The sequence below is a fragment of the Corvus kubaryi genome, unplaced genomic scaffold, assembly GCF_017639235.1.
Source record: "Corvus kubaryi isolate FWS band 111438036 unplaced genomic scaffold, C.kubaryi_AGA036_p1.0 37334, whole genome shotgun sequence".
Classification (NCBI taxonomy): Eukaryota; Metazoa; Chordata; class Aves; order Passeriformes; family Corvidae; genus Corvus; species Corvus kubaryi.
The window spans coordinates 8,451,465-8,479,121 of NW_024581108.1; the positions used below are offsets into that span (position 1 = coordinate 8,451,465).

A 27,657-nucleotide genomic window follows, 5' to 3' on the forward strand; every position below is an offset into this window, starting at 1 on the left:
GTTTAAAGTCATTGAAAGGTGAATTTAACTACTGTTAAAACAACAATTTCATTCTCTAACAAATTTTATTAGCAGAATCAGTGTCCATAAAGGTTAAAAGCTAAGTCAAGGGGAGCAAGGTACTAGAAGCGTAACATGGTCTTTTGGTAGAAATAGAGTCTATGCCTAAGCAGCAACAAGCTGAAAGATCCTTCCCTATATGGCACTTCAAACAAAACTGCTGAAAACTGGGGGAAGGGGGTGGGGGGCAGGCCAAGAGATGTTAGAGGAGGAGACATCACAAGCTGACTAATAACTACTGCTGAGAAACTTCTGTTTAACTGGAGGCTTATTGGCAAGTAGCTATTTCATGAGGTAGTTTGACTTTAACTAGACTTGAAGATTCTGATGCAATTCAAATGTCTTGCTGTTAATGCTTTAACAAATACAAATATGCACTGAAAGCAGCAGGCTACAATATTTTTACCTTGGGGGAAAAGTTTTAAAAAGCACTGGGAGAATGACTAAAACAGAGTGTATTAGTTCATTTACAAATCAAGTTACAGCCACAAATATGTAGTTTAAAAAAAATAGAAAATCAAAAAAATTAGAAACCTAGCCCTGAATCACAGAAACACTTAGGTTGGAGAAGACCTTTAATATCATCAAGTCCAACCATTAACCCTGCGCTGTCAAGTTCAGTAACAGGAATGGTTATATTCAATTCAGACTACCACAAAATCCCATGTTCTGTAACAACCATAGCACTGATCTACGTCCTCTGCATCTTTCCACCAAGGACATGAAAAATTCAGTTTCCATGTGACATCAGGCAACTATTTCAAAACAAGATCTCATCTTTACTAATGCTATTCAAAGCATTATTCTCACATCTAAATAGGATACTACAATTTAAATATAATTGATACATAAGCCACATTCCTGTTGCAGAGAGTTCCTTCAATTCAGCATAAATCAACTTGTTGAAATTGAATGCTTACAGGCTGACAAAGCCTTTAAATGGCCATAATCTGAGCAACTTGGGTCCTGGCATTATGAGTTAGAAACTCCTATTTTATTAAACAGAGAAATAGGAACCTATATAAAAAAGCAACAAAATGAACTGCGATATACACAAGGCATATTGTAAGTCCAAGTCATTCAATCATTCAAGCTATGAATATTCAATGCAACCAAGCAGTTTTTGCAGAAAAACTGTTCTTCAAGTTCAGCATAACTCCTGGCAAACAATGAATAGCTTACTTCTGATAATAACTGGTTTTGAAAACGTATTTTAATAAAAATTCCATCCTAGAGGAGCTTTTCTCTGCACTTTTTTTTTTGGAGAAATACATAAATATGACCCAAGAGTTCTGAGACTTTTATTTTAGATGCATGATTTTCCTGTACAATACTTTTTTCATAACTACACAATCTGCTAATATAGAAATGTAACTATGTGGCTATAGGCAAAAAATTTTGGATACAATAAAAAGTTGCTTTCACCCATTAGTTCCTGAAAAGAAGGGAAAAAAATGTAAAAATGACCACAAGACACTGGTTATAAATCCCTGCATATCTGCAGTAGTGAAACAATATATAAAGAAACATCCTTTCTGCAGAAATCACTCTGTTTCACAACTGTCAGTACATAACATAACTAAAAAAAAAAGGAAAAGAAGCTCAACAGCAGTAGTATTCATTGCCGTTGCTATGTAGAAAGCACTTCTTGTTTTACCTTGGCTTAATATATATAATTCAATGTTACCAGCTAGTAGAACATAGGACACATATCCAGACAGGAAATAAGTGACTAAGAGAAAGGCAGTGCAATTGAAGGTATCTAGTTTACAGTTGTAGATTATGACCAGACAAAAACATTAAAATGTTGCCCTGGCTACTGAACACAATCACCTGCCTCAAACAACCAGCTACACAAACTGCAAACAATCATAAATTGGGTGGGGGAGATATAATAGAGACCACTGTGGTTTCATTTCTGGAAGGTTCTTTTCTTAAAGAAAGTTTTCCTATATTTACCTAACCCTGATGTAACTGATAAAATGTAGGAAGAGAGCTGTTGTCTGCTTCAGTGACCTTTCCCAAGTTCCCTAAAGAAAATAAACAGGACCTTTGTTTTAGTCTGTAAAACTTCAAAAGTTCAACCTAAAGTCTGGAATCCAAAATGTTTGAAAGAACAAGAAAACGAGATACTATACTCAAAAATGTGATAAAAACACACAGAATACGAAGTTGTCTGAAGCCTGCATTTGTTAGCCTTAAAGTTAGAGGCTACATGGTCAGTGTTAGTTACACTTTTGTTGGGGTTTTTTTGTCATTTAACACAGATATGGGCCATATGCATATGAAAATCTTGACCAACCAATATTAAAACTATCTTACAATACAAACGCTGTTGCTTAACAGGAATTTGACCTTAAAGAAGTAAACACAGTGAAACAAAGAAAACTAACACAGCTTTTAACTGGCACATCTGCACATAGGCTGCACCTGTTTCAAAATGCACTGAGCACTGAGCTTTCCAAGCAACTATGATAACACATTCACAGTATGGTATAGTGGCTGTTCGATGTTGCAATCTAAAACTAATGCACTTCAATTTAGTCCTTAAAAATATGTAAAAATACAGCTAGAGTGAAATCCAGCTAAAGTAGAACAATGAGTTACCACAGAATAGTAATGCAAATTACCTAAATTAATATTAAGAGCCACATTTTGTTTCTCCCATCCTAATATTTTTTATTTTTCTAAGTTTCTAAGTCTGCATATTTGTAGAAATATGTACAGTATACTGTATTATTAAATTACTATACTTTCCAATCACGTGTAATGTACTTCTTAAAATCTTCCCAATTATTATTAATTGTAATCAATTTGCAAACTTCAGAAGTAAATTATTTATATTTAGGCATCATTAATTTTAACTAACAACCAATTTTACTTAACGCGCTATCAAAAATGGCACATCTATGGCACATCTACGTTTATTGCCCAAGTTAAACACAGCACTTGAAATATAATTAGCTTGTATGCCTCAGTGCTAAGTATTCTGTTAATACAGTGAATTACCTACCAAAGCCACTCCTAACATTCCCTGCCAGTTAAGTAAAAACACGATCAACAGTAACATTCAAAGCTCCAGGAGTTTGGTGAGCTCAGCTGCAAAACAATTTTGGAATGTTTCTACTGATCTACTTTAAACACACAAATGAAAACAATGAAATTGATGGCAGCTGTAACAAGAAAATCTGCCCATTCTTCTGCTTCGATCCCTTGTCTTTGACAAGCCAATTTTCATAAAACTTGCATCAACATCTTTCACTTTTTATCTACATCCCTTTAAAAATGTTACTTTTTTCTGTGCGTGGATTTCAGCAGTGGAGTTCACGGCATGCGCATCTTCATACAGATAACTCCTCCTACAACTTCCATTAAGCAGTCCTCCATCTGAACAGCAAAAGCCTCAGAAGAAGTTCAGCATAAAAGTAACCCCCTACAGAGGAAATACTTTTTCCAGTTTTTAAAGATAAAGATTTTTCTTGCATTTAAAATCTGCAGCTATGTATTTACTGAACATACATCACTGAAAGGTAAAAAAAATATTTATGTACAATCATTTGCAATGTGCCTTACTAATGTCTTCAAAAACATCCAGAGTCAGGAATATTTATTTAAAGATCCTGGTTTCAGCTCTGGTTTCTCAGAATCCTGTTACCAAATCATATTTTACCTTACCTAAAGAGCCTTTCTAGTCATTCTGCACCAACACAAAAAAAAAAATTAATTCACAGATCTTTATGAGAAGACTATGCTCTCCAAAGAAATCAGAATCAAGCAACATTAGGCAGAAAATAAGAACAGACTTTGACAATATTTTCAGAAAAGCTAAAGGAAAACTAGTAGTAGTTCAAGCAGTAGTAAAAGGCCTGTGGTTCTGACAATACAACTTTAAGATATTCATGTCAGCTGGTGTTAAAAACATCAGAAACTTATACATCTAACTTAAAAAAAGAACTTCTTAGAAAAGCTTAGATATTTACTGATCTTGTACTTTACAAGCTGTCCTCCCTTGCTACAAATTCTAATCTAGTAGATGGGATCCTTCCCTTAATGTTTACACAATAATGTTCTGCCATACTGTCCAACCAAGTTCAGGAAAAAAAAATAAATCTTATATATTTAAATATAAATGCTTAACTGAAATGAAATTTCACAACAATGACAGCAATCAAATTTGTCCAAAACAGGGCTCAGAATTAAGAGGTAAAAGTCATCTTCATCCAAGTCTAAATTCCTGTTAAGACTGCTCTTTTACAAAAGACACTGAAAGTACCTAAAACAATAACTTCATTTGTAGTGAATGTCAACTTCCTCTCATCTACAAAGTCTGGAGGATGGATACAGATGACAAAACTGTTTAGAAAATGTTCAAGGATCAGGCCTTATATTCTGAGCCATGTCCAACATGCTAGCCTTTTTCAGAGAATTACCAGTGGTTCAAATTAATCTGTAAGAATGCTAATCAAACATTTGTTCACCAATTACACAAGTTTCTTTCACAAAAAAGTAGGAAAGGATTTATCTGTAAGACTCCCTATAGGGCAGGGAAACCATTTCTCTTTCATGCCTTTCACTGGGAGAGATTAGAGCAAGAGTATTCATAAAAGCATTAAAGTACTACAGTATTCTCACTGAATGGCAGCTGAATACAAAAAAAAACAAACCACTAATGGAACTGCTCCCATGATAAAAAGGTAGGGTGTTCATTTAAAAAAAATCATCTTCAGCCTCACCCTTAATAATGACACAGCCCTCAGTTCCACCAAACCCACTCCCTTCCAAGAAAAGGTAGTTTTTTGGACAACTTAAGCATTTTGGTTTAGGTTAATATTTCGATAGAAGAGAAAGAAATGAGGCTGCAATTGACACAGTTTGGCTCCAAGTTTAGGCCTGTTAAGGCACTGCTATTGACAACCAGTTTTTTGACTGTGTACACTTTCAGAGGATTTACAAAGACAAACCATCTCTTTCTTCTGTTCTCGTAGCTATCTACTTAGAAAAGTATCACGGGATCAGATAGTGGAAATATCACAGTCAGAACCAGAATAGGTTTCTATATTCTCCAGAAAACAATGGCCAAGTCTCATAATATCATGACACTTCCCAATTCTTAAGAATTAAAGGGCAAGACCAAGTATTAGTTTTACATAGGCAGGTATCTACAACTTGTCTCATTTACAAGGGACTTAACAAATGATCACAGGTTCCCTGAAGCCCTAGAAAATTTGAGAAAGATTCATCGCTACTATACCTTGGCTACAGAAAAAAATTGTTTAATTTAAAAATGTTTTAAATTCTTCTGAAGAGGAAAAGTAATAGCAGAACTGAAACAAAAAGGAGGACATCAATTCAGACAGAAAGAATACTTGAACTCATTTGGCTTCAGGAGATGGTTAGAGAAAAATTAACACACAGGTTTCCATTTCAATCTAACTACTTCTGAGTTGACAGTCTGAACTGGTAAACTCTGCAAGTCTGGAAAAAGTACTTCCTGGTCCCCAGTAAACAAGACAGCTATGGGAGGATATATTCAGAAGCAATAATGAACAGTGGATTTATCCAACTCTACAGGGGTTTTTTGTGCTGCTTAAATAAGGCAGGCAGAACGAAATTTGAATACAATACCAAGAAACTGTTTGAAAAATAAAATACCCAAACAAACTTAAACTATAGCACTGCATTCAGATTGTGGGTTTTTGTTTGTTTGGGATTATTTTTCCACCAACCTTCTTTACATATTATACAATTTATATGAAACTTTTTATAACAGGCATCTGATATTACAGGGGACAAACCAATACTCTGACTACTGCTGCTAATGACATCGTTTCTTGAATAGTCATTTATGGTTCTGGATGCCAAAAAAACCCAAATAAAAACCCCCCACCCACACCAAAAAAGAAACTTCCAAGAGTAAAACCCAAACCCTTAACGGCTTAAAGAGGGTAGAAATAAAAACAAGATGTGAAGCATCTTCTCTATTTGTAAAATACATCAAACTCCCATCCCATACATCAACCTAATGGGATCAAAACACACTTTGCCATTTTCAGAACTTTTCAGGAAGAATTTCTATGTAAAGTCTGCTTAGACAAGCTTCTGTATTTCTTTTTCTGAAAACTCAAAATTATAATTCTTACTTCATTTTTTTTTTAATCTCTTTTTTTCCTTTGCTAAATTAACTTGCATTTAATTTCCTGGAACTAAACCTTTATCTAAAAACATATGGAGAATTTGGTAACATTTAGGACTTTGTCTTGTCTTAATGCCCACTGCCCACAGCCAAACCCTCATGCACACAACCCGAGCTCCTTTTCATACCAGTTTCTCATTTAATTAAAGCAAACTGATGAAACACTGATTAATATCCAGGATTGAAGAGGACATCAAGAAATTGAAAACAAGAGGGACCTCTTTCAGAACCAGAAGGAAATAAGAAAAACAGGGAGGATAGACGAATGTTCTGGGGTTCCAAAATGGCTGTGAATGCACTACACTGCATTTCTGACTTACTCCAAAGTACGACCACCTCTTCCCCTTTGGTTACAGAACTGCCAGTGGAAGTGGTTTTCTTCTGCTGCCACACTCTTCCACTCAACACTGCACTGTCTAAAACTGTGCAATCACATGACTGATCAGTAAGCTGCTGCAAGGAAAAACTACTTTTTCTTGTTAGAGTAGTTTAGTGCTGCATTAACTTATTCTGCAAGTGTATGAGCACTCCAACAGAAGAGAGTGTAGCAGGAACATGTGGATTTGGGGGTTTTTCTGCTTGTGCCAAAGATGTAGCATGAGAAAGCACAGAGCTACCCATTCTGGCAAGAGCTGTCACCACAGCACCCTAATTCTAACATGAAATTGCACCCTAAATCCCAATCTCTTACTAATAAATTAAAATGGAAAGAGTCTGCTACTAAAAACAGAGATTATACTGCTCAGCCCATAAATACAGAAAATCAGGCACAGTAAAACAGTGAACCAGGCAACTGACTGGAAAGTCCAGAAACCCTCTAATGCCATGAACCAACTCCTCCACATCTCTAAGGCAAAAGCAAAAAAAAGAAAAAAAACCCCACAAAAAATAAATGGTATGGTAGAAAAAGAAAACAGAAAAAAGAGAAAAAGGAAGACTTCTGAAATGAGCCTTCCAAGGGAGCTCAATGCACATTCAACATACAGAAGCATCAACTGCAATAGATGGTGTTTTAGTGTGTGCCAATTCATGAAAAACTTTTCTTTCTATCTAGCATCACTAGAAAACTGATTCCAGCACAGCCACGCTCACTTTGCACTGATATTCTGAGATTCTACCACTGCAACCTCAAACTGAAGGAAGAAAAGTGAAGCTTCCTGCTTTAGCAGTGAACCAGAACTCTGCCTTCCTGAATCCACACTACATTATGAAACTGGCACAGTGTTCTTTCCTATAATGCCCAGGCTTGCAGATGTCCATGTGTAAAAACGTTGATGTCACACAGGAGTTAAGCTGTTTACCTTCGCTTGGCAGTTGAGATCCCTTACTTTAAAGGCAGCTGTACAAGACAACTGTACGTTTTCATCCCATCACCCACCAACAATTTAGTGCGCAGACATCTGAAAGTTGCCTATTTTTTAATGGGATTATTCTTCTCAGACACTCAAGGTTTGTAGGAAATACAAAGTCACTATATTCTAATACAAGCCAGCAGTTTATCCCCCTATAGCACAACGGATTCTTGTTTCGGTGTTCTCCCCTTGTAAACAGGAAATGAGTCCAAGTATAAATTATAGATTTCTCCTTTGAAAGGGCATCACTTACCAGTAACTACCATGCTGCTCATGTTAGAGTTCGGGCTACTGAGTACACTGCCTGAAAGAAGTTCGTCAGATCCTCTCTAAAAAGAAAGAGACAGTAAGAGATTTTTTTTCCTCTATTTTGTGATTTTTAAAGATGATACTTCCTCTTTTCAGATAAGTGCAACAACTTGAAATCTAAGTAAAGCGGTATATTTACATGGCAATCTGAAATGAGAGCAGCTTAAGCACAGTTGTTTAACCCACCACTGAAATGAAGCCATCTCTGGGTACAGTGAGAACTGCTGAACAATAATTTTGTCCAGCATTTCAAATTAAAATATAATTAAATATATTTATTCTACTTCAGTAACATTTAAATTAAGTTTTAATATTTTAATAGACATATATAAAACTATTATATCTAGCTGAAACTACAAGGGAAATCTATGCAAGTAGAAATATGGAGTTTAGCTCAATCTTAACACCCCTATTTAAAAAAAAAAAAGATTTAATGTTCACAGGAAAATCAGTTTTAGTTTTGGGAACATCCATTTCTTCTGCAAAACACAATTTAGGGCAGGGAATTACATCTTCATTGTAATTCTTAAACCATGACAAATATCAATTAATGAATGACTTAAAAGTGGGCTGCAAAAATCAGAGGAGGGTTTATATTGAAAACATACAAGATGAGCCTTTCCACAAATTGTTTGTGGGACGGGCATTTGACGCAGCTGAAGAAACGCTTCTTTTATCTTGTTCTTTCTTTTTTTCTTTTATGCCCCAACACCCCTCACCCTCAAGATTTCATCTCTCAAAAAGCCTACAAAATCTTTATGTGATTTTTCAATAAACAAAATATTTTAAACATCCTTTGAATATTATATTTAATTTCTTATAGGTTCTTTCCCACTTCAGAAGTATTTCCGCAGCACCCTTAAGACTAATCCAGGTCACTGATCACTGCTAAAATGGTAATGATGAAAAAAAACAGTTACTACTCATCCTTATAAAAATAAATGGGTTTAATTCTGTTGTGGACACTACAAGAGAATCAAGAATAGTTAATGAATATGTTTTACAGGGCACCTCAATAGTTCATAACAAATTAATCTGAGACTATTACCCTTATAGACAGCACAGTTGCAAGACTTACAAAAATCAAACCTCTACCTTTTTATCATACTGCACTATATCTGTGTCCACACAGGGAATAGTACATTAAAGTTTGTATATGTGTATGCACACATAGAGCCATTAAAGTTTACTTGGTTTTCAACATCAGCTCTGAAGAATTTCTTTACAGTTTATTGAATGCTCTAAACTTGTAAGGGTACATAGCAAGAAACAAAGCTGTGCCTATCAAATCAGCAACAGAGCTCCTTTAAAATTGCCCCATGCCTAATACCAAGATTAGGTAGGACCATGAGAAGGACCATGTCTTGTCCTTTTCAGTGTAAGGATGCATTTCTAATCAGATTTAACTAAGAAAAAATTTAGCTAGATAGAACTGAAAAACAACATAGACAAGTTATAGAAACTCTCTGTTATTCTAACTACATTGCTTTCTACTATAATACGCAAGTACTCAGTGTAAGTTGAAATAGAAACATTCTTTCTCTTTCATGTTTATTTTTTCTAACAATAATACACAAGGGAAGAACACTGCAAAGTTGCAGATTACTAGCAGCATTATGTTACTCAGTGGCAAGCGCAGTTTCTCCTGCTTGCAGCTACCCATCTAGCTTTGCCTGGGAGCCCGTCTGCAGCCTGGCCAGCTCAGCTGAATAGGCAGAAGTAGCAGCAGACACTGAATCTGTTCATAGTCTGGCTGATTAGGATCATTCAGCAGCCTTTTTTTCCCCCTTAGTATGACAAGCATCAATTTGCAATGGTACAGTAGTTACTACATAAACAGCTGAAGAAACCCCAGTACCAAATGAATGCTCTTCCCAAAACCTGTAGAAACTTCACAATTCTGAAATATCTCAAATTTGAGTTGCCTTCAGCTTCAGAAAGTTACTTACAAAAGCAACTGCTGAATGAAAGACTGCAAGAATGATTACATAAACTTCTGGTTCCTAGTAAATCAGGCTTTCAAAAAAGCTGTTAATTTCTTAATCCACAGCAGAAAAATCCAAAAGAAGCACAAATTACTCAAAAGAGTGGATATTCAGTTCCTGTATTTGTGTTTCATGAACAGTTCTCTCTTCATTTTCAAACATACCATTTTACATTTCATTAACACCTTCATAGTCAGTAACAAGATTTTGTCACTGCACTTGAAAGTTTTAACACTGTTGCTTCAGAAGGAAAACTAAACGTGAATTTCTTACACTGGCCTGCAGCATAAATTCTACACTTGTCTTACCTGCATAAATTAGTGTTCAAAAGTCTGATTCACAGATGTACACGTTCATACATGGAATATTCTTCCAATTACCCCATGAAATCAGAAATGTATAGCAAACTTCTCCTAACTCACTCCCATACACATTTCCCAAGCTTTTGGTCAAAGATAAAGATACCTCTTATCGTGTGAGTAATGATCCTATTGGATACACATGGTTATTTTTCCTAATTGGTTCTTAAGCAGCCTGGACCCTTCTGTACTTCATTTCAGTATGTAACTTTAAAACCAGCTATGCAGCAAAAAACATGATGGACTTGGACACAGAGTGGTTAAATTACAAAATCAAAACCAGTACCTGCCTGGTTATTGTGATTTACTTCAAAAGGGCTATCTGAAGATCTTGATTGTCTAGTAAAGCAATTTCATATAAGCACCTCAAGTAAGCCAATGTGTGCTGTTAAGACTGGCACCACCGTGTGACACAATCCCTCCTGAATTACATAGACATAAATACTTATTTTACTTACATTTATTCAGCAGAGATAAGGCTTTATTCGATTTGTGGTTTAGGGTGCTTGGTTTTGGTCTTATGTGCATCTTCTTTTAGAGAGTGCTAAGCCAAAAAGGACTGACATCTTTCTCCAAGAGCAAAGCTTTCCATCACTCTGCTATGTCATACATGAATTTCAAAATCATAACCAATTTTCCAAGCATCTTGAATATTTAATTAGTCTCAAGCACAGAAGTTCTGCTAGTTGAATGGTACAAAACAAACCTTTGAACTAAATTAGGTAATTGTACTGATTGTTTCAGAGCTAAGGAAACCAAACTCAGATCTTTGAGTTTCACAGAGAATCAGACTCAAGAAAGGAAGATCCCAGAGCAATGTTCACTTAACTCTTTTTCCCTGTCTGTGCAAATTGCTGTGTTCTAAAGAATCAAAGCAAGTTTGAGATGGCATAACAATATTGAAGATCACAAATATAGAGATGGCAAAAACATTCACATCTAAGTTAAAATAAATAACAAATAAAAAAACCACCACAATGATTATATTTCACCATAAACTGCAAAGGGAAGTTACTGCAATAGCAACACAGTAGAGACTAATTGAATACCCATTTTAGCATGAGGCTAGGAGATTATTAAGAACAAAGTAAGTACAAACTGCTATTATACTATAAATAGGTCATCTTCTAACATGCAGAAGTTTTCAATGCCATATTTCTATTCCTACCAGTGTCTTAATTACACTTAATCTACATTCATCTTCCACAAAACCTGACAACTACTCAGATCAGATATCTAGACCATTTCTTTATGAAATCAGCATCTGGCAAAATACAAGTACACAAAATAAACAAGGGAATTGCCAAGCTAACATCTTGCAGTGAGTGAACCCAGAATTTGTCACAGAGTCAATACCGCCCTTTCACTGAAGCCCATGTTATCACCCCCCATGACCCCAAGAGAGCATTTCCATGCATGGTGGGAAAACATCATGTTTAATGCATGGCTTCAATCAGTGGATTTAGGTAAAACTGACACGTAGGACCACTTTCAAAAAAGACAAAAAATATGACAACTCAGACTTTTAGTGCATATCTAAGTGAAAATTCAAAATTATACATACAAAAATTGTTTTATATACTGTAAATTAAAGACAGCACTTTGATATTTTAGCTAATTCCCCTAAGTGAATAGTTATTTCATATACTGTCACTCCTGCAATTTACAAAGTCAATTATACAAAGAGAAAGAAGCCCCTAGCTCAGCAAAATAATGTCCTAAATCCTTGCTTTAAGTTACAGCTAACTCAAAATCCCTCACCACACAAGTTGCATTTACATAGCAGAATTTCAGATTTCTTTTCCCCACATAAAAGACTACTATAAAGCTTCATGCTATCACAGGTTGTATTATGCAGCTATGTAATTTCAGGAAGTCATTACAGTCATACTATCCTTCCAGGCTAATCAAAAATATACTATTTAGAAGCCTTTGCCAACTATTTTCCTCACGTTCCAGATCGGGCTTTAAATACTTCACACATTCCCCAGATTTTATTACATCTAAAGTACTACCAGAGAGTAACAACTTTGGCTTGAGAGTTACCACAAGGTTTACTCTTTTATGCATCAAAATACTTTCTGACAACTATTTAAATCAGAGACACATCAGCTTTTTTCCTGATAATTCAGGGCTGTGGAGACTCTGATCAGAAGTTATGGCTATACCTAACCTAACAGTGTATTACAGAGAGCTTATTGGAAGCATGTGTAGAAGCAGTACTATATTCCTAGAAATAGCAAACAAGTGACAGAATTGCACTTTGTATAATCTAAAATAATTTCTTAAATTCCCACTAGAAAATATAAAGAAGACATTCAAAGATATTGAAAAATACACTTTCTTACAAATACTGTCATTGGTGGTATTTATATTTGCTGGTATTACAAATCTCTCTCAAAGATGCTTCTGCCCTCCCCATTTCCTTCTCTCCTCCTTTCCCCCCAAATGAAAGATAAGTAAGAGAACTTTAGCTGCACCGCACATTTACCACAGTCATTCTCAGCCTACAGGCATGAATTTCCCAAGGGGTATGACAAGCCAGGAGACAGATCTCATGATTTAAGGAAATCCAACAGCATTGTAAAACACTTTATTTCTAACAACATCTGGGAACAATTTAAAAGAAAGAGCCAGAAACCTGATGGTTTGGGAGAGGAATAAGCACATGACAATTTCAACCCAGACATTAAAACATTCCCCTCTAACAGTTACACATTGTAAACACACTGCTTCGATATCTGAAGTAACTTTGGGGACTGGATGTTTGAAACAACAGAACAAGACACTTTAAACTCCCAAACACAGCCTTTATAAACTTTGTTCAGTTTACATGTGATGGATCAGAATTCAAAGGATGCTTTATTTTTAACATGATAAATTTTTATATGAAACACTACATAAATATACCCTCACATAATCTTTTGTGACAAAAAAACACTTGATCTGCCTTATGCTCTGATTACACGCACAACTGTCAAAACACATAAGCCAAACTACCCTAAGGAATTTGTTACACCTCTCATATGTATAGGATCACAGAAGACCTATAAGGTTTCTGTGGAAAAAGAAACCTAATTTCAGGACAGGACAAGCTAAGTCTACATATACAACAGAAACTCCATGCAGGTTCTTAAGTATTTTACAAAGTGTACAGTTTAACTACACACATGTTATCACTTCATTAGAACCTCACATGCAAGGAGTACACCTATTTGAATTTTTTTTAAGAATACACTATTTAACTATATTGGCATGAAATCTTATCAGTTAGGGTGGTGAACTCCATGGGTGCTTAATAACTTACTTGTAACATCACTTGCTTTTCATTCAGTATTAACTGTATACAATATGACCTTTACATACTTACTCTCTCTATACATTCTTTTTTACCCTACTTCAATTATTTTCATATTCTCCTCAGCCAAGGATATATTGTTTGTATAGCCTAACAACTAACTTGCCATTTTAACACTCTCCATTTTTCACTAAGAAAGGAGCTAGGAGAAAATTAATAAAACATTAATAAAAACACACAAATTTTGTAGAAATTGAGAGAGAGCAATCAAGGGAATTTGAGAAGTCTTCCAGATTAACAAAACCCAATGTCCCTGAAAAATCTCCAGGTTCCCAAAACACAGTGTTGAAAAGAAACAAATTTCTCAAAGCACCAGAAGATCAAGACGGACTATTAAACCAAAAAGCCAAAGAGTAAAGAATCAAATTTCAATTTACACCATGTCACACAGCCTCATTTGGAAACTTCCAAATTTCAATTGTAATGAAAGACTGCAGGCAAGAATCTCTTCTAATATAAGTCAATGCTTCAAACACCCAAGAGAAGTAAACTAACAAGACAACTTATTCCAACATTTCAGACTTTCGATTCCACTTTTACCAGGAAAGAAAGTACTACTCTCAAACAGCTGTACATTACTGGTAGTAAATTAGAGTAGGTGAGAACAACTCACTAGAGCTACCACCTGGATGTGTCCACTGCCTTCCCAAGAACCATGGCACCTTCAGTAGCAATTTCTACACCTCAAAATGTGATCTACATGGAAGGTATTTTCTACTCCGTTATCTCCTATTTTTCACTAATAAATTAAAAGTGGTAATGCTATTTTGTCTATAACTCAATACTCGTGTTACACATTCACAGAAAAACTGATTTTATGAAAAGCCAAACATGGCTACATGTACTTGCAGCTATAAAAAATACCCAAACCCCTAAATCCAACATCACAGTCCCATTAACAGCTTGTGAAACCACAACCTCATTTGAATCAACTACCACCAAAAGCAAGAATCCTACCTTCTCCCTGACCTCAGCAACTTGTTCATATTCTGTCCTTCGTAACTGTATAAAGTTACAAGTACTTACGCAATCACAATGCTTTGGTACAAACCTGAGTAAAAAGATGCAGCTTGCTGTTGTGTCAGCTCAGCTTTATCCTGGTTAAGTTCCCAAGAGAGGTTTGTGAATTGGCTACCTAAACATCTGTTGCACATGTATTACAGTGACAGAAAAAAGGAATGCAACTTGATTCGCTTGTGAAAACATGGCCCAAAGCTCTAGGAAATGGGAAAGGTATTTTCATGCTGGTATTAGTGCATGTTTTCAGAGGTGGTGCAGGTGATTGCATTTCTCTTTGTACAACTCCTCAATTAAGATGGAAACTTAAGTGTTCTGCTACAAATGAAAACTAGGTGATTTTCAGTTAGTGAAAGATATCAAAACATATCAAGTAAGTATACTAGAGCTTCCTTACACTGTCGCATACTTACTACAGAGAACAAACTAATTTTCAATGCACTTCCTTTCTTTCCATTTTCAGCTTTCCTTACTTTTTCCACATATATTAAAGTGGCAGAAAGAGCATTACAAAAAACCCCAAAGGCACAAAGAAAAAAAGAACTGGAATCAGCTGTTCTGAGAATAAATATGAAAGCCATTTCAAACAGAGTCAATTTATAGAAGTTACTGTTATCAGATATCTCTACTGTTAACAGACAGCTTTCATTGTAAGAAGCTATTTTCTGTCACTATGGACATGTTCCCCATACCACTTCTGAAAAGACAAATTCAGATGCCAGTTCTAAACTTTTGAACATGGTCAGACTTCAGTCTTACTTGACTGCTATAATGTTACACACATTTTTTTTTTCCTGTTTACTGCTGCTATCACTACTAAGTATTATTGAATACAAAGGTTGTCTAAAAACATTATCATAGCAAACACAAGATTAAAACACATCCAATTCACAAACAACCCATTTTTCTCATATCACTGCATCTTTGTCTCATCTACTAGCAATCTACTAATGATTACCCTATGCAAGGGTAGCTCAAAACTCCAATTCTAACATTTTAAGTGAAATAGACCATAACATGGGCATTTGCCTGTATGAATAAATCAATTTTTTATCCTACCACTCCCTTCTTTTTAAGTAGCCAAAATTACAAGTGAAGGCAAAAAATTTCAGAGAGAAAAAAACCGATAGCAACAGGCTTCTGAAATAAGTTTAGACTAAATTTTACAAGTCGAAAAATTTATCATCTGACAACTTGCTAGAATCTAACTTTTCAATCCCATTTTCATTATACAGTTGAAACAAAAAGTCGCAGCATATCTACAGTATCTCCTTGTTTCCACCATGAAGAAATTCTCAGTTATTACTAGCAAAAAGGGTTCAGAGTTCTGTAATTTTGGAAGAGAAGGCTACTCCTCAGAATCTGAGTTAAAAAACCAAAGTGCTTCAAGAGTATTTACACAATGCTACTTTGTGCTCTCTCCCCCTTCTCCATCAGTTCCTCTCTATCAGATTTTAGCTACTGCCCTTCCCCCATACTACTATATTCCTGCATGTTAAGTTTCAGCAATCAGGAAAAAGGAGGACTTAGTGATACTTTACTGTTTGCAAAACTTAGAAAGTACTAGGACAGTGTTTCTTAGCATCTTCTACCCATCCCAAACAAAACCAACTAAATACACACCACCAATTCTCTCAAGTGCACTGCAAAGGCTGAAGCCCTGACTTTGGGGTGAAGAAGGCCATCTCCACATCTTTAAACATTACAAAACTGTGTTTATAGGAATGAGTTTTTCCCTCCTGGCTATAACTAGGGCTGTCCACACTTGGCAGCTGAAACTTGGTTTTTGGCCAGTGTCCAAAACACTGTCAGGAAGGTCAAAAATGTCCCAAATGCTGTGTACCAAATAATGCATCCAAGAAGAAATGGCTGGTTCTTTTCTCCTGTTAGATAGAACACCTCAGCCATTGTGAAACATGCAATGCAGATACACAAAATGAGTCACTCAATTGTTCAGGCCCCATTTACTGCACAGCTACCCATCCCTTCCAGGAGAAAGATCATCCATTAGACTGAAGTGGCAGACACTGAAATACAATAGGAGACATCAGCCTCAATATGCACCCAAAGTTCACCTAAGTTATTCCCTACACCTATGTGACATATATTCCTTGTATCATGTTTTATACCCCTCCAAAGATTCTTTTAATTACTCCAGAGGAAAGATACATTATATACTTCATGCATTCAACGGCTGCAAAAGGCTCTATCACACCAAGTGCCAAATCAGTTACCAAGATTAAAGCATTGTAATTGTAAAGAGAGCACAAGAGAGCAATTCACAGTACAGTTATTAGATGCTGATGCTCAAAAATATATAACCAGAGAGTAACTAAGGACCTGATGTAATAAGAACAGAGCAGCTGTAATGTACTTTTTTAAAAAGAAAAAGCAAACATTTTATATGATATGACAATTTTTTGAAGCCACACATAAAGGAATCTATAAAATGTATAAATTTCTTCAAGGAACTAAAATGTTTTAAAAACCGATGAACTGTGTAAATACTATCAGCTCTCTTCTCAGCTCCTCAGCTCTCTTCTATTCAAGTATACTTTACACAAACTGCTTATATATAACACAAGTTCACAAATTAGCATCAGACAGAGAGCTAAGGCTCACTCTTTTTTGCATTTTGCAAAATGTAATGTAAGGGGTGAACTGTGTGCAGTGACATTTCCCTGCCTCCATGAATTCTAGGTAAGCAAAACAAGACATTACAGACCAAATCAAGTATGATTTATTTCATATGTACTTACAAGATGACTGGGTTGTGACATGTTCTAATGCTTTCAGAAATTAAAGCACACTGCTGCTCTGACAGATTTGAGCTAGGAAGCGTGTTCCCACTGCATATTTTGAGTCACACAAATCCCCACATTTACTCTATGTAAACCAAGTTTTCAAGTTGTATTTGTCATTTTTTCCACCTCCATTTTAAGTTTTATGTTTTGTATCGGTTTCTGGTGTTAATTTCTGGTGACTCAACATGTAAATAGAATTAAGACTGAACATCAGATGAACAAAAATGTTTTAAATCAAATCAAGTGTACAGTACAAATAAATGGTAACAGTTTCAAATGTATCCCTCATTTGTAGATAACTCAGATTATAAAACTGTTAATAAAACATTATAAGGAAGCAGTCCTTATACTTTTTACTTGCCTTGACCACATGCAGTCCCCAAAGCTAAAAAGCCCTCCTTTAATTGAAAGACAATACCCAGACTGCAGTAGTTAACTTCTCTTACTCTTTTATGAATGGGTTTAAAAACATAACTACCACATTCACTTTTCTGTTTAAGAGAACAACCTACCAGACAACAGTTAATATAACTTTCAAATTTGTATTGACATGACTAATGATGATAAAATAAAGCTGATTTTCCAAACAGAAGAGTCATATGTCACAATCCATTTCTCCAAGTATAATTGAGTATATCACAAACATGTTTTGCAGGTGATTAGCATATACACTGTAAATGAAAAATCTCAGAAAGCAATGAGTAAAAAAATTATTCTGCATAAGGTGATTTCTCACATGTAAATCCCTGCCCACATCCAATGACTATCCAGTCACAATAAAAGCAGTGTTGGAAGAGTAATGCTAATGCAAGTCCTTGGATTCAAAACTGACTCCCTACACATTCCCACGGCACCCCATGAAAAAGATGACAGGCAAGGGAAGGCCAGATGATTCATCCCAGTTGTTCACATACACTTGATAGGCAAAGCATTCCTCAACTTTAACACATCAGTCCATCAAAAGCAATGAATAGTCACCAGAGAACATAAGGACAAACATGTCCTTTTGTTTCACATATCCTTCCACAAAACATAAATGAAGCTGGCACACTGTATACCTCAATTAGACAGAAATCCCATTTTCCATTCTTACTAGTATCTTGAGATAATTACAGAAGCTCCAGAATATAATCCAGTTATTCCTCCCATATTTAACAGCTTTCTTCAGGATACCATCATCCTTATTTATCTGAGCTACTTCCACACACAGATTGTTTTCTTTTAAAAACCAGCCAGCAAGTCCATTTTACATGGCAAAGAGCACAACTTTTTGATACTTCTGAGCCTTTCCTTGTATTTAGTTTAACCACTGCCTCCAATACTTATCTTGCCTTCTTTTTTATATTCATAATATAACTTCTACAATCAACAGAAAGAAGGAGTTATGTCATCTGAAGCATCTCTCTTTCATTGTCTGGCTAGTATCTTAAAATTTGGTTCCAAAACTGCACAATCCACTTAGGACATATTTCATAACACTGAAATTCTCCTAGACTGAAGTTGCTCACAGTAAAGGCTGAAAGGGATACTGAATCCATTTACTTCTCCTGAAGTGAGAAATGTCAGAATTTAAGATCCAAGTAATACATGGTCTACCTGAAACTACTTCTTTGCTAGACATGACTACGGGCAATTTATGATTTTATTTTTTTTGCCCCAAAGCTGTGTATGTGGAGTAGTCTGCTGCTGAAAGACATGGAACATCCTCAGGTATTCCTCCAAACTACTAAATACATTGCTAAGTTTTAATGAGTAAACACTTTGTCCTCCCAGGCAACAGAAAAATAATCATGTCAGTTCATATTTCTATTGTGATTAGCTCCCACAGAAGTACTTTAATAACTACACTTTACTCACAATTTAGAGAATGATTTTAAGCTTGTCTCCAATACTGCAAGAACATCTGGAGCCAGATGGGTCCAAAATCTATGTAACTGACTTCTTATAGCTCTTCCTAGAAGCAAGCTTACCCAGAAACATTATATAGGTACATCTGACAGAACAGCTGCCGTATCTACAGGCTGGCTGTATTACGTAAGAACTAGTCCAAATCCAGCAGGACCAATACTGAATCTGAGCAACTGGGCCTTACTAGACAAAGCTGGGCTTAGCAAGCAGTTAACACAGATCAGCTTCAGGTGAAAAGGCAGGTACGTAGCACAAGCTACAACGTCCCTGAACAAATGTGAAGAGTTAACTGTATGCACTACAAAACCTGTGTTTCTACCACTGAAATAGAATTGCTCTCATGCATTCTTTGAGGTTCTCTTGTCCCATATATCTTTGCATAAACATTATTTCTCACTCTGCTACTATGTAGTACTGATCTAATTCCTGTGACAGATTTGAATAAAAAAAGCAAAATGAATAGTAAATTAACAGCTATTTGGAAGCCCTTTGCTTGTTATAAAAATATGATAAATTCTTAACTGAACTTCAGAAATAAAAAGTACAGCAAAGCAAACACCTTCTTTTGTGTCTACCTAACAAATTCTAGCTCCCATTTTTTGTGTCCAATTACAGATAGTCACTTCTTTTTTAACTTCAGTGAGAACTGTTTTGAAAAATGGAGGGGGAGGGACAGAAAAAAGCATGACTTCTACAGTTCCCATGCAACAATGTGAGGGTGTTGTTTCGGAAAAAATACGCAAAATCAAGTTTTAAAACAAGAGGCTGACACCACTACATTAATCGAGAAGCACTGTTTACAGTTCAGTGCCTAGAAAAGTCTTTTGTGTAGAGCCTCCAATTTACCCCTAGAGATTTTTGTTTATAAAGCATATACGGCTGACAAGATATCAGCTCACAATGACCAGCTAAAATATTCCAACATGCAATTACTGATGCTCAAAGTAGTTAATTTTGTATCAGCACTCTGCCCCCTTATTTAAGTGTAAATCCTACCTTCACACCAACTGCAACATCAGTGACAATGCTGTAAAAAAAGAAAAAAACAAGAACAGAAGTCAATCAATTTATCCTCACAAACCCAACTTTTCAGTGTATTCAAATGACAAAACAGTGAGGAAACAAACAGGCAACAACCACCCTGAGCAAGAAACTATGTTCAAATAACGTGCAGGACTGAAATACAAAAGAAACTTTAAAAAGCCACTGGGCTCCCATAGCTTATAGGCCTTTCCAAAGAGTACAAAGTTTCAAGTAAATGTTACTCCAGTGCAGCGCTGCAAGGAAATTATTTAGGAAACTCGGGTTTCTGGACTACGTGAGATTATAGGGTGAGAACAGAGTAATTTAAAAGTAAGTACAGAACTTCTCACACACCTCTATTAACTAAACAGCTAGTTCAGCAACATAGCCTGACCTACTCTTTGAACAGCACAGAGCAATGGAACCGGTTTTGTTTTTTTGTTAATTAGCTTGGAAAAAAAAAAAACCCAACGCATTGGCAGCTACACCTATACGAAATTTAAAGAGGTACACCTATGCAAAATGCTGCAACAGGTATGTCTAGGTAAATCTTTTTCTTAGAGGTTGTGACATCATCACTCACAGTGTATACCACAATCCTAAAAGAAACCTTAGTCCACACAAACACACACACACAAAAACCCCCTACAATATGAGAGAGCATTCCACAATGTAGTACTCATTACTGACAAGAGTTCTCAGACAGGATTTGTAATTCCTACCATTATAATCACAACCATAAAAAGCCTTTGGAACTCTCACAGTTGAAAGGTTATATGCTTAAAGCATACCAAAGAGATGGTTTTTCTGTTTGAAGCGAAGTAAACAACCTAATAAGAGATTTGGAAGCTGAAGGTTGCTGTATTTACACTGATGAAGGCTACAGCCAGCAGCCCCATTTTCCAGGTCCAACAAAAAGCAGGCCTGCGTGCAGTGCCTGCCCATCCCAGCCCTCGCTGTCCCACACGGCCGACTCCTTCCAACCTTCCCTTCTTTGGTTTTTACAGCCAGTCCACTGCATATACAAAGGCATCTTTCCACCTGGGGAGGGGGGAAAGCCGAAGGGCTTATTAGGCAGTTCTGAAAACAAAAGATCTCGACATCTGGCTCCTGCTGGCATCGCTCCTCCCCTCCAGCCAGCTCCAAAACAAACCCGAGCCCTGCAGCGCGCCCCTCCTCACCCCCGGCCGGGGGAGAGATGCCAAAGGCGAGGGGGAAGGAGGGAGGGAGAGGCTCTGGGGGGGACGGATGAGGGTAGATGGCGTTGCTTCTCTACATCGAGACGCGGCGTCTCGGGCACTAGACCTAAGTAGGGGGCGGCCCAAAGCCCTCGGCGATTTGAACGGGAGACCCTACAGAAGGGCCCACGTTACGGAGAGACTGAGCCCCCTCCTGCCCCGCTCCCAGCTTGTGCGGGGCCTCACGCTTCAGCTGTCCCGCGGCGGGAAGCTCACCGCTCCCCACACCCTCGGAGCAGCCCGCCGACAGCGAGCGAGCGCCCGGCACCGGGACAGGTCCCACCACCGACGGGCAGCAGAAGCGCGGCGGTGCGCTCGCTCCCAGCGCCCCGGTGCCCACTCACCCGTCCATCGCCGAGCAGGACAGAGCGCGGGCAGCGGGACAGGAGCCGCGCACGGGGAAGCTGAGAGAAAATGGCGGCCTGGCCTGCACGGAAACCGCCGAGCGTTGCCGAGTGCCGGGCTCCGCTCCGCGTCCCCCTCCGCTACCGCGCAGGCGCCGGCGCCGGCCAAACGCGCATGCGCCTTGCGCGCCGGTGAAGCTTTTGCCCTCAGCTGCCCGGCCTGGGCCCGCTCGTGAGGCGGCGCGAGCCTGCGCCGCGGGGGGCGGGGGACAGGGGCGGCGGCGGCGGCGGCAGCGGGGCCCGTTCCCGGTCCGCTCCCGGTCCGCTCCCGGCCCGCCTCTCCTGCCCCAGCGCCGCTGCGGAAGTGCGCGGGGTGCGGGCAGCGGCAGCGCCCACGCAGCTGGCGGCGGCGGAGGGCACAGCGGCAGCGGGGGCTTTCCTTGCCGCCCCGCCCGGGCCGCCGTTGAGGCGCCGGACCCCACTTGTTGAAGGGGCAGAGTTTCCGCGCTTGGAGCCAGCTCTTCCCAGCGCCGGGAACCCGGCCTTTCTCCTCAGGGAAAACGTTCAGAGAGGCCCGGGCACCGCTGCGCACCCCGCCCCGCCGGGGTCCGGCCCCGACAGGGAGCCCTGTCCCCATCGGTCGCTGCCCTCGGCTACGCAGTCGCTTCCCAGAAAACAACCTGTATTACACAGTTCATTATGTAACTGATCACTAACACTTTATAAAAAATAATGAGGAACGTACAAAGGAACTGCTGCAGTGAATTGGGTTTTTTCTTCACAGAAATCAGTGTGTCCGTGGTTCTCTGTAAACTTACCACATCAGGGTACAAAATACGTGGCTATTAAGAAACACACATTTTCTCTTTTTTTGCCAGATCTCAGTATTTCATCACATATCTTAAAATGTTCGATACAGATTTTCTAGAAGACTCAGCTGTGCATGAGAAAATCCTGAATTGCATTCAAACAAAAAGTCACTATGAAAGAAAATTTGAAAACGTGATCCAAATGTTCCTGTAAGATCCAAAACCCAGAAGAATGTTTTAAAGTATTCAAAGTATCTTCTGTGATTTCAATATTTTGATCTAGCAATACTGGTTTCAAACATATGTTCAGAGAAGATAGCCCATTACTTGATTGCACCTTAAGTTTTCAGGTTAGTGTAAATTCCTCGGAGTCTGATATCAAAACTACTGCAATGCAGCCTGATAAAGAATTTAGGAGCTGAAAAACTATGCATACATCCATAACTAGAAAATTTTCAGCATGCTTTAATATTCCAGTATCCTTCTCCTCTAACTGACCCCACAAATAGCTCAGTAACTGGATTAACAATTAGGAGTGTGTACAAATTCTCATTCTACTCTGCAACTTTTTGTTCTGTTCTGGAAAGGCCACTCTGATTCTCTGGAGCAGTTTACTGATAATGCTTCTCCTAAATGCCATCCATTATCACTTGGATATCTGCAGCTACTTCCTTTTTCAGAAATTGTCTTCAGCACCCATCACTGACCACTAGACTAAATTACTTATTACTCACTTTCTTAGAAAATCCCTCTTAAATATTTGATTTGCTTAGATTGTATATAAAGCTCATCATGCCAAATGCTTTAAGGTTTTGCCTTCCACATTGTTTTGTTTGGGTTCTTTTTGAAGTCTGTGGTTGTGGCGTTCTTTACTGATTACATGTGATGAAGTACCATGGTCAAAAGTAACATTGAAGACATCAGAGACGTAGGTGTGCATATAAAAATCTCCATAAATCCAGGGCATTTTTATATATTTGCTCTCTCTCTATATATATAATTCCTGTAGATTCTGGCATACTTAGCAGGCTTTGCACCATTGGAGGTTGAGTTTATAGCTGGTTTCTCTCATTTTCCATTGCTTTCAATCCTGTTTGTTGCCACATTGTACTGGGGATTTTTTTGTCTTTTTTCCCCCTTATAAATCTAAATACATCTTATGCAGTTTTGTATTGGTAGAAGTACTAATCCTTCTACTTCTTAGCAATTAGTAGAAAATCTGATTTCCATCTGATTTCTCTCACTGCCTGACTTGCTTACCTTCTTTGCCTTTATAGTAATGCCATATTCAAACCTGTTTTTCTCTTTTCTTTTGTCTCCTTCATTCGTGACACTTACCAAAATCTATCTGATTAAGTAAGCTAATACTCATTCAGTTTATTGTCTGACTTAAAGGCTCTTGATATAAAGGAGGGTGAGGAGCACCTGTTGAGTATTTATAGCAGAAAAGACACTGGAACTGAGTTTGCAAATTTGATTGAAATAATGGATGTGACTTTATAGAGCAAAACTCTGGTCCCCCCCAAACCATCAATAAAAGTGATAATCAATGAGGATTTTACCTAGAGCATTTAATTATAGAAGGGATAAAAAAGATCCAAGCGCTCAGTGTGTTTCTAATAAAATGCCATGGCACCTTCTTGATCAGTTGTTCACGCAGTGTAGTATTCTACTTTCCTCTTCATGTAACTTTGCCTTTTTACACTCCTAGATAATTTTTAGTACACTTTTTGGATGCCTTGTGAAATGTCTGCCATATTTGGAATGTCATGACAGCATCGTTTGTTTATCTGGTCATCTGTTTTCTGTGTTGCTAGATTACCTCTTTGCTTTGTCTTTCTCATGTTTCAGAAGGTCAGAAAAAAAAATTGTTGCCAAAAAACACCCTCTTGTCCTTAGGACCTGTCAACTTTCTGCTGAAGTCCTGCATCAGATGTTTCAGAAGGCAGCTGAAATGTCCAGTAATAGACAACCATTAAGTAAAACACCTCGAGCAAAGCCCTCCGCATTAAGTTGTTACATTACAAAACACAAGGGCTTATATCCTCTATCCATTTTATTCTAACCAAAATTTAAGTGTAGATACTACTATCAGCTGTTCAAAAGTTCCGTACCTTTAAAATTACAGTAATCCTACTGCTGCAGCAATGTTTTGTTTTCCAAAATAATTTCCTTTGACCATGGATACACTTAGATGTTTCACTTCGATTGGTTGTTTCCGTTTCATTTCAAGAACAGCTAATGAATACCATCTGTGTAGTTCAGTAGTAGTATGAGTAGTTAATAATGTTTTGTTTGTGAAAGACTGTAGGAACCAGAAAGCACACAAAGACATTTTCTGCTGTGCATTGTCCCAGACTGAGTCTCTGGAGTTGCTGGGGAAAAAACAGCATCTGCACTCTCAGAGGAGAAGCTTGTCCAAGAATTTGCCTGAACACTTTTTGACATCCACAGCATTCTAGGGCAACAAGTCTTCCAATTTAGGAAATCATTGTCTGAAAAATATTTTCTTTTGTTTGTGTCGGGCTCACTGCCTGATAATTTCCTTTGATGTCCACTAGTTCTTTTTTTTAAAAAAGCAGAGGGATAATTTTTCCTGTGTACCTACACATGCCGTTCTTGAATGCGTATACCTCCATCATACAGTCTTCAGTTCTCTTTCAGGAGTTCTAGTAAATGTAATGTTTCCTCTATTAGAAGTCATTCCCTGTTTTCAATGATTTGTTTTGCTTTTTTTTACACCTTTCATAATCCTATTCTAGAAGACCACAGTGGTCCTCATTATTCAAGTTACACACTCAATGGCTTTATATAGGTGCATAATTAATGCTTTCTGGTTTTATATTATTTTTCTTTCTTATAATACCAATTTCATTTGCATGTTTGAATCCTACTGAGCCATGAGCTGGTGTTTTCACAGAACCCCCCACAACTCAAGCACTCTGTGCTGCGTGAAAGCCATTTATTTAGATTCCAGGATTTTGCATGTATATTTTGGCTTGTTTTCTCTCTCACATATTACTTCCATTTTTCAGCACAGAATTTAACTTGCCATTTTATCATTCAGTCACACAGTATCATGAGAGCTTTCCACAATTCTTCACGGTCAGCTTTTGTTTTTATTACCATGAATAATTCAGCATCATCAGCAAACTTGGTCGCCTCGATAATCACTCTTTTTTCCAGATCATTTAAGAATATGCTGAACAACACAGGTCCCACTGGACCATCACAACATTGGTAGTGTACCAATGACCTCCCCTGTACTGTGAAAAAAAGAGCTTTTTTCTTGTCCTTCATTTAATATATTTTATTAATCCAGTATTAATAACTAATAATTAACAATTTATTAATATATCAAAGAATGTACCTGTTAATTCTGTGTCAGCTTAGTTTCTCTCAAGAGCTTTGGGCAGAGAATTTCAACAAATTATTGTTTTTTTAAATTTTTATCATGTTGTTTCAATCAGACTATGCTAAAACTCAGTGACTCCTTCAAAGAATATGATGCTTCTTGCTATTAGATGCACTTACACAGTAACAACTCTTCATCTGTCCTTATCTCCAAATAGCCCCTTCCCTTTAGTTTCCCCGAATTGTTAACGGCAGTGTCATTAAATGGTGTTGCTTAGAACAACAGATCCTCGGGATATTATGGGAAAGGTTGATCGTTTGGTTTACCAGTCTTTGTTATATTAAACCACATTATTCTATCTTAAGCCAGTCCTTATCATCTTCATAAATTCCCCAGATGCCTTTGAGCAAAGTCCTAACATTTATTAGTAGCTATTCATCTTTTTGTGCTCCTGTAAACAATGTCCTTAATCAACATTTCTTCCCAGCAGTCTATGTTGATTTACTTTGTTTTCTTAAACTAAGTTTTGAGGCTATTGTGTAGCTCTTCCAAGCACAGTGCCCTAAATAAATGTCTCTTTTTCAAGTTCAGGTCAGAACTCGTCTTGCTGGCCTGAATCCCACAGGCTGCTCTCCAGCATTTTATTTCTAGCATCCTTGCTAGAAAGACAGCTCATCTTGGGCAGGCTGGGAGTGTAACTGCTCTCTACCATCTCAAACACTGAAACATGTGACATAGCTCATCCTGTACTTCACTGAACATTCATATGAGTCCAAAGGTCTGTTCTTGACAACTAGATTATTATCTGTCTGCCCACTTTCTCTTGCTTCTACTATATCCACCTGGAAATTTATTTTCCACAGCAGATTCACTTTTTTCTGTCACTGTGATTAAAAACATGTACATTTGCTTTCTCCAGTGATTGCAAATGTCTTTCATTCCTTGGTTTTTGTCTTGGAGTAGTGGTGGAGTAAAGATCATGTTGTGGGTCATGTACAGCCATGGCCGCAGCTGTTTTCTGTCAGGGGGAAGAAGTGAAATGAATCTTTTTCTTTCTGTCTGGTTTTTTTTTCCGAATGCAAAGGTGTCTGCTGATGTTATAAAACAAAGGTTAGAACTTCTCTGCTTCTTGATCTAAAAAAATGTAAAGATCTTTCTGTTGTTCCAAACAGGTGTCTAAGTGCTGGCCTGGCTCCCTACGTGACACAGGTGAAATACTCCAACACCAAAATTATGATTGTTCTCCAAGTACATTAGTAAAGTAATTTAGTCAATGTGCAATGAGAACCTAGTTTTCCTCTGACTGCAGTGTGGCTGACCAGTTCTCATGAGGACTGCTCCCTTAATGGTGGTGCTTTTACCAGCTTGGATCTTCACATTGCAGACAGCAGAGCTGGCAGTCACAAAATCCAGGAAAAAAGTCTCTAAGCACTGTACTTTCAAAATCAATATTTAATGCTTATTTTCATGGGTGGGCTACACGCAAGACCCACAATCAAAAAAGGCTGGCTTTAGTTCTTAGCAAGCCCTTCATTACTACAAC

At 37.7% G+C, this 27,657-nt stretch overlaps 1 protein-coding gene across 10 annotated transcripts in view; it reads right to left on the reverse strand.

The window, feature by feature from the left end:
* PTBP2 (polypyrimidine tract binding protein 2) overlaps positions 1–22,086 on the reverse strand; it is a 46,776-nt gene extending 24,690 nt beyond the window's left edge. For 9 of the 10 annotated variants that reach the window (XM_042030129.1, XM_042030127.1, XM_042030126.1 and 6 more), the window contains exons 1-3: positions 21,951–22,086; positions 20,342–20,372; positions 7,859–7,934 (exon numbers count right to left, since the gene is read on the reverse strand). In XM_042030129.1, coding sequence (XP_041886063.1) covers positions 7,859–7,934; positions 20,342–20,372; positions 21,951–21,958 — 115 coding nt within the window. In that variant the 5' untranslated portion in view covers positions 21,959–22,086. The remainder of the gene's footprint in view (positions 1–7,858; positions 7,935–20,341; positions 20,373–21,950) is intronic. The other variant, XM_042030130.1, reaches the window with a different exon arrangement.
* Positions 22,087–27,657: the final 5,571 nt, after the last annotated feature.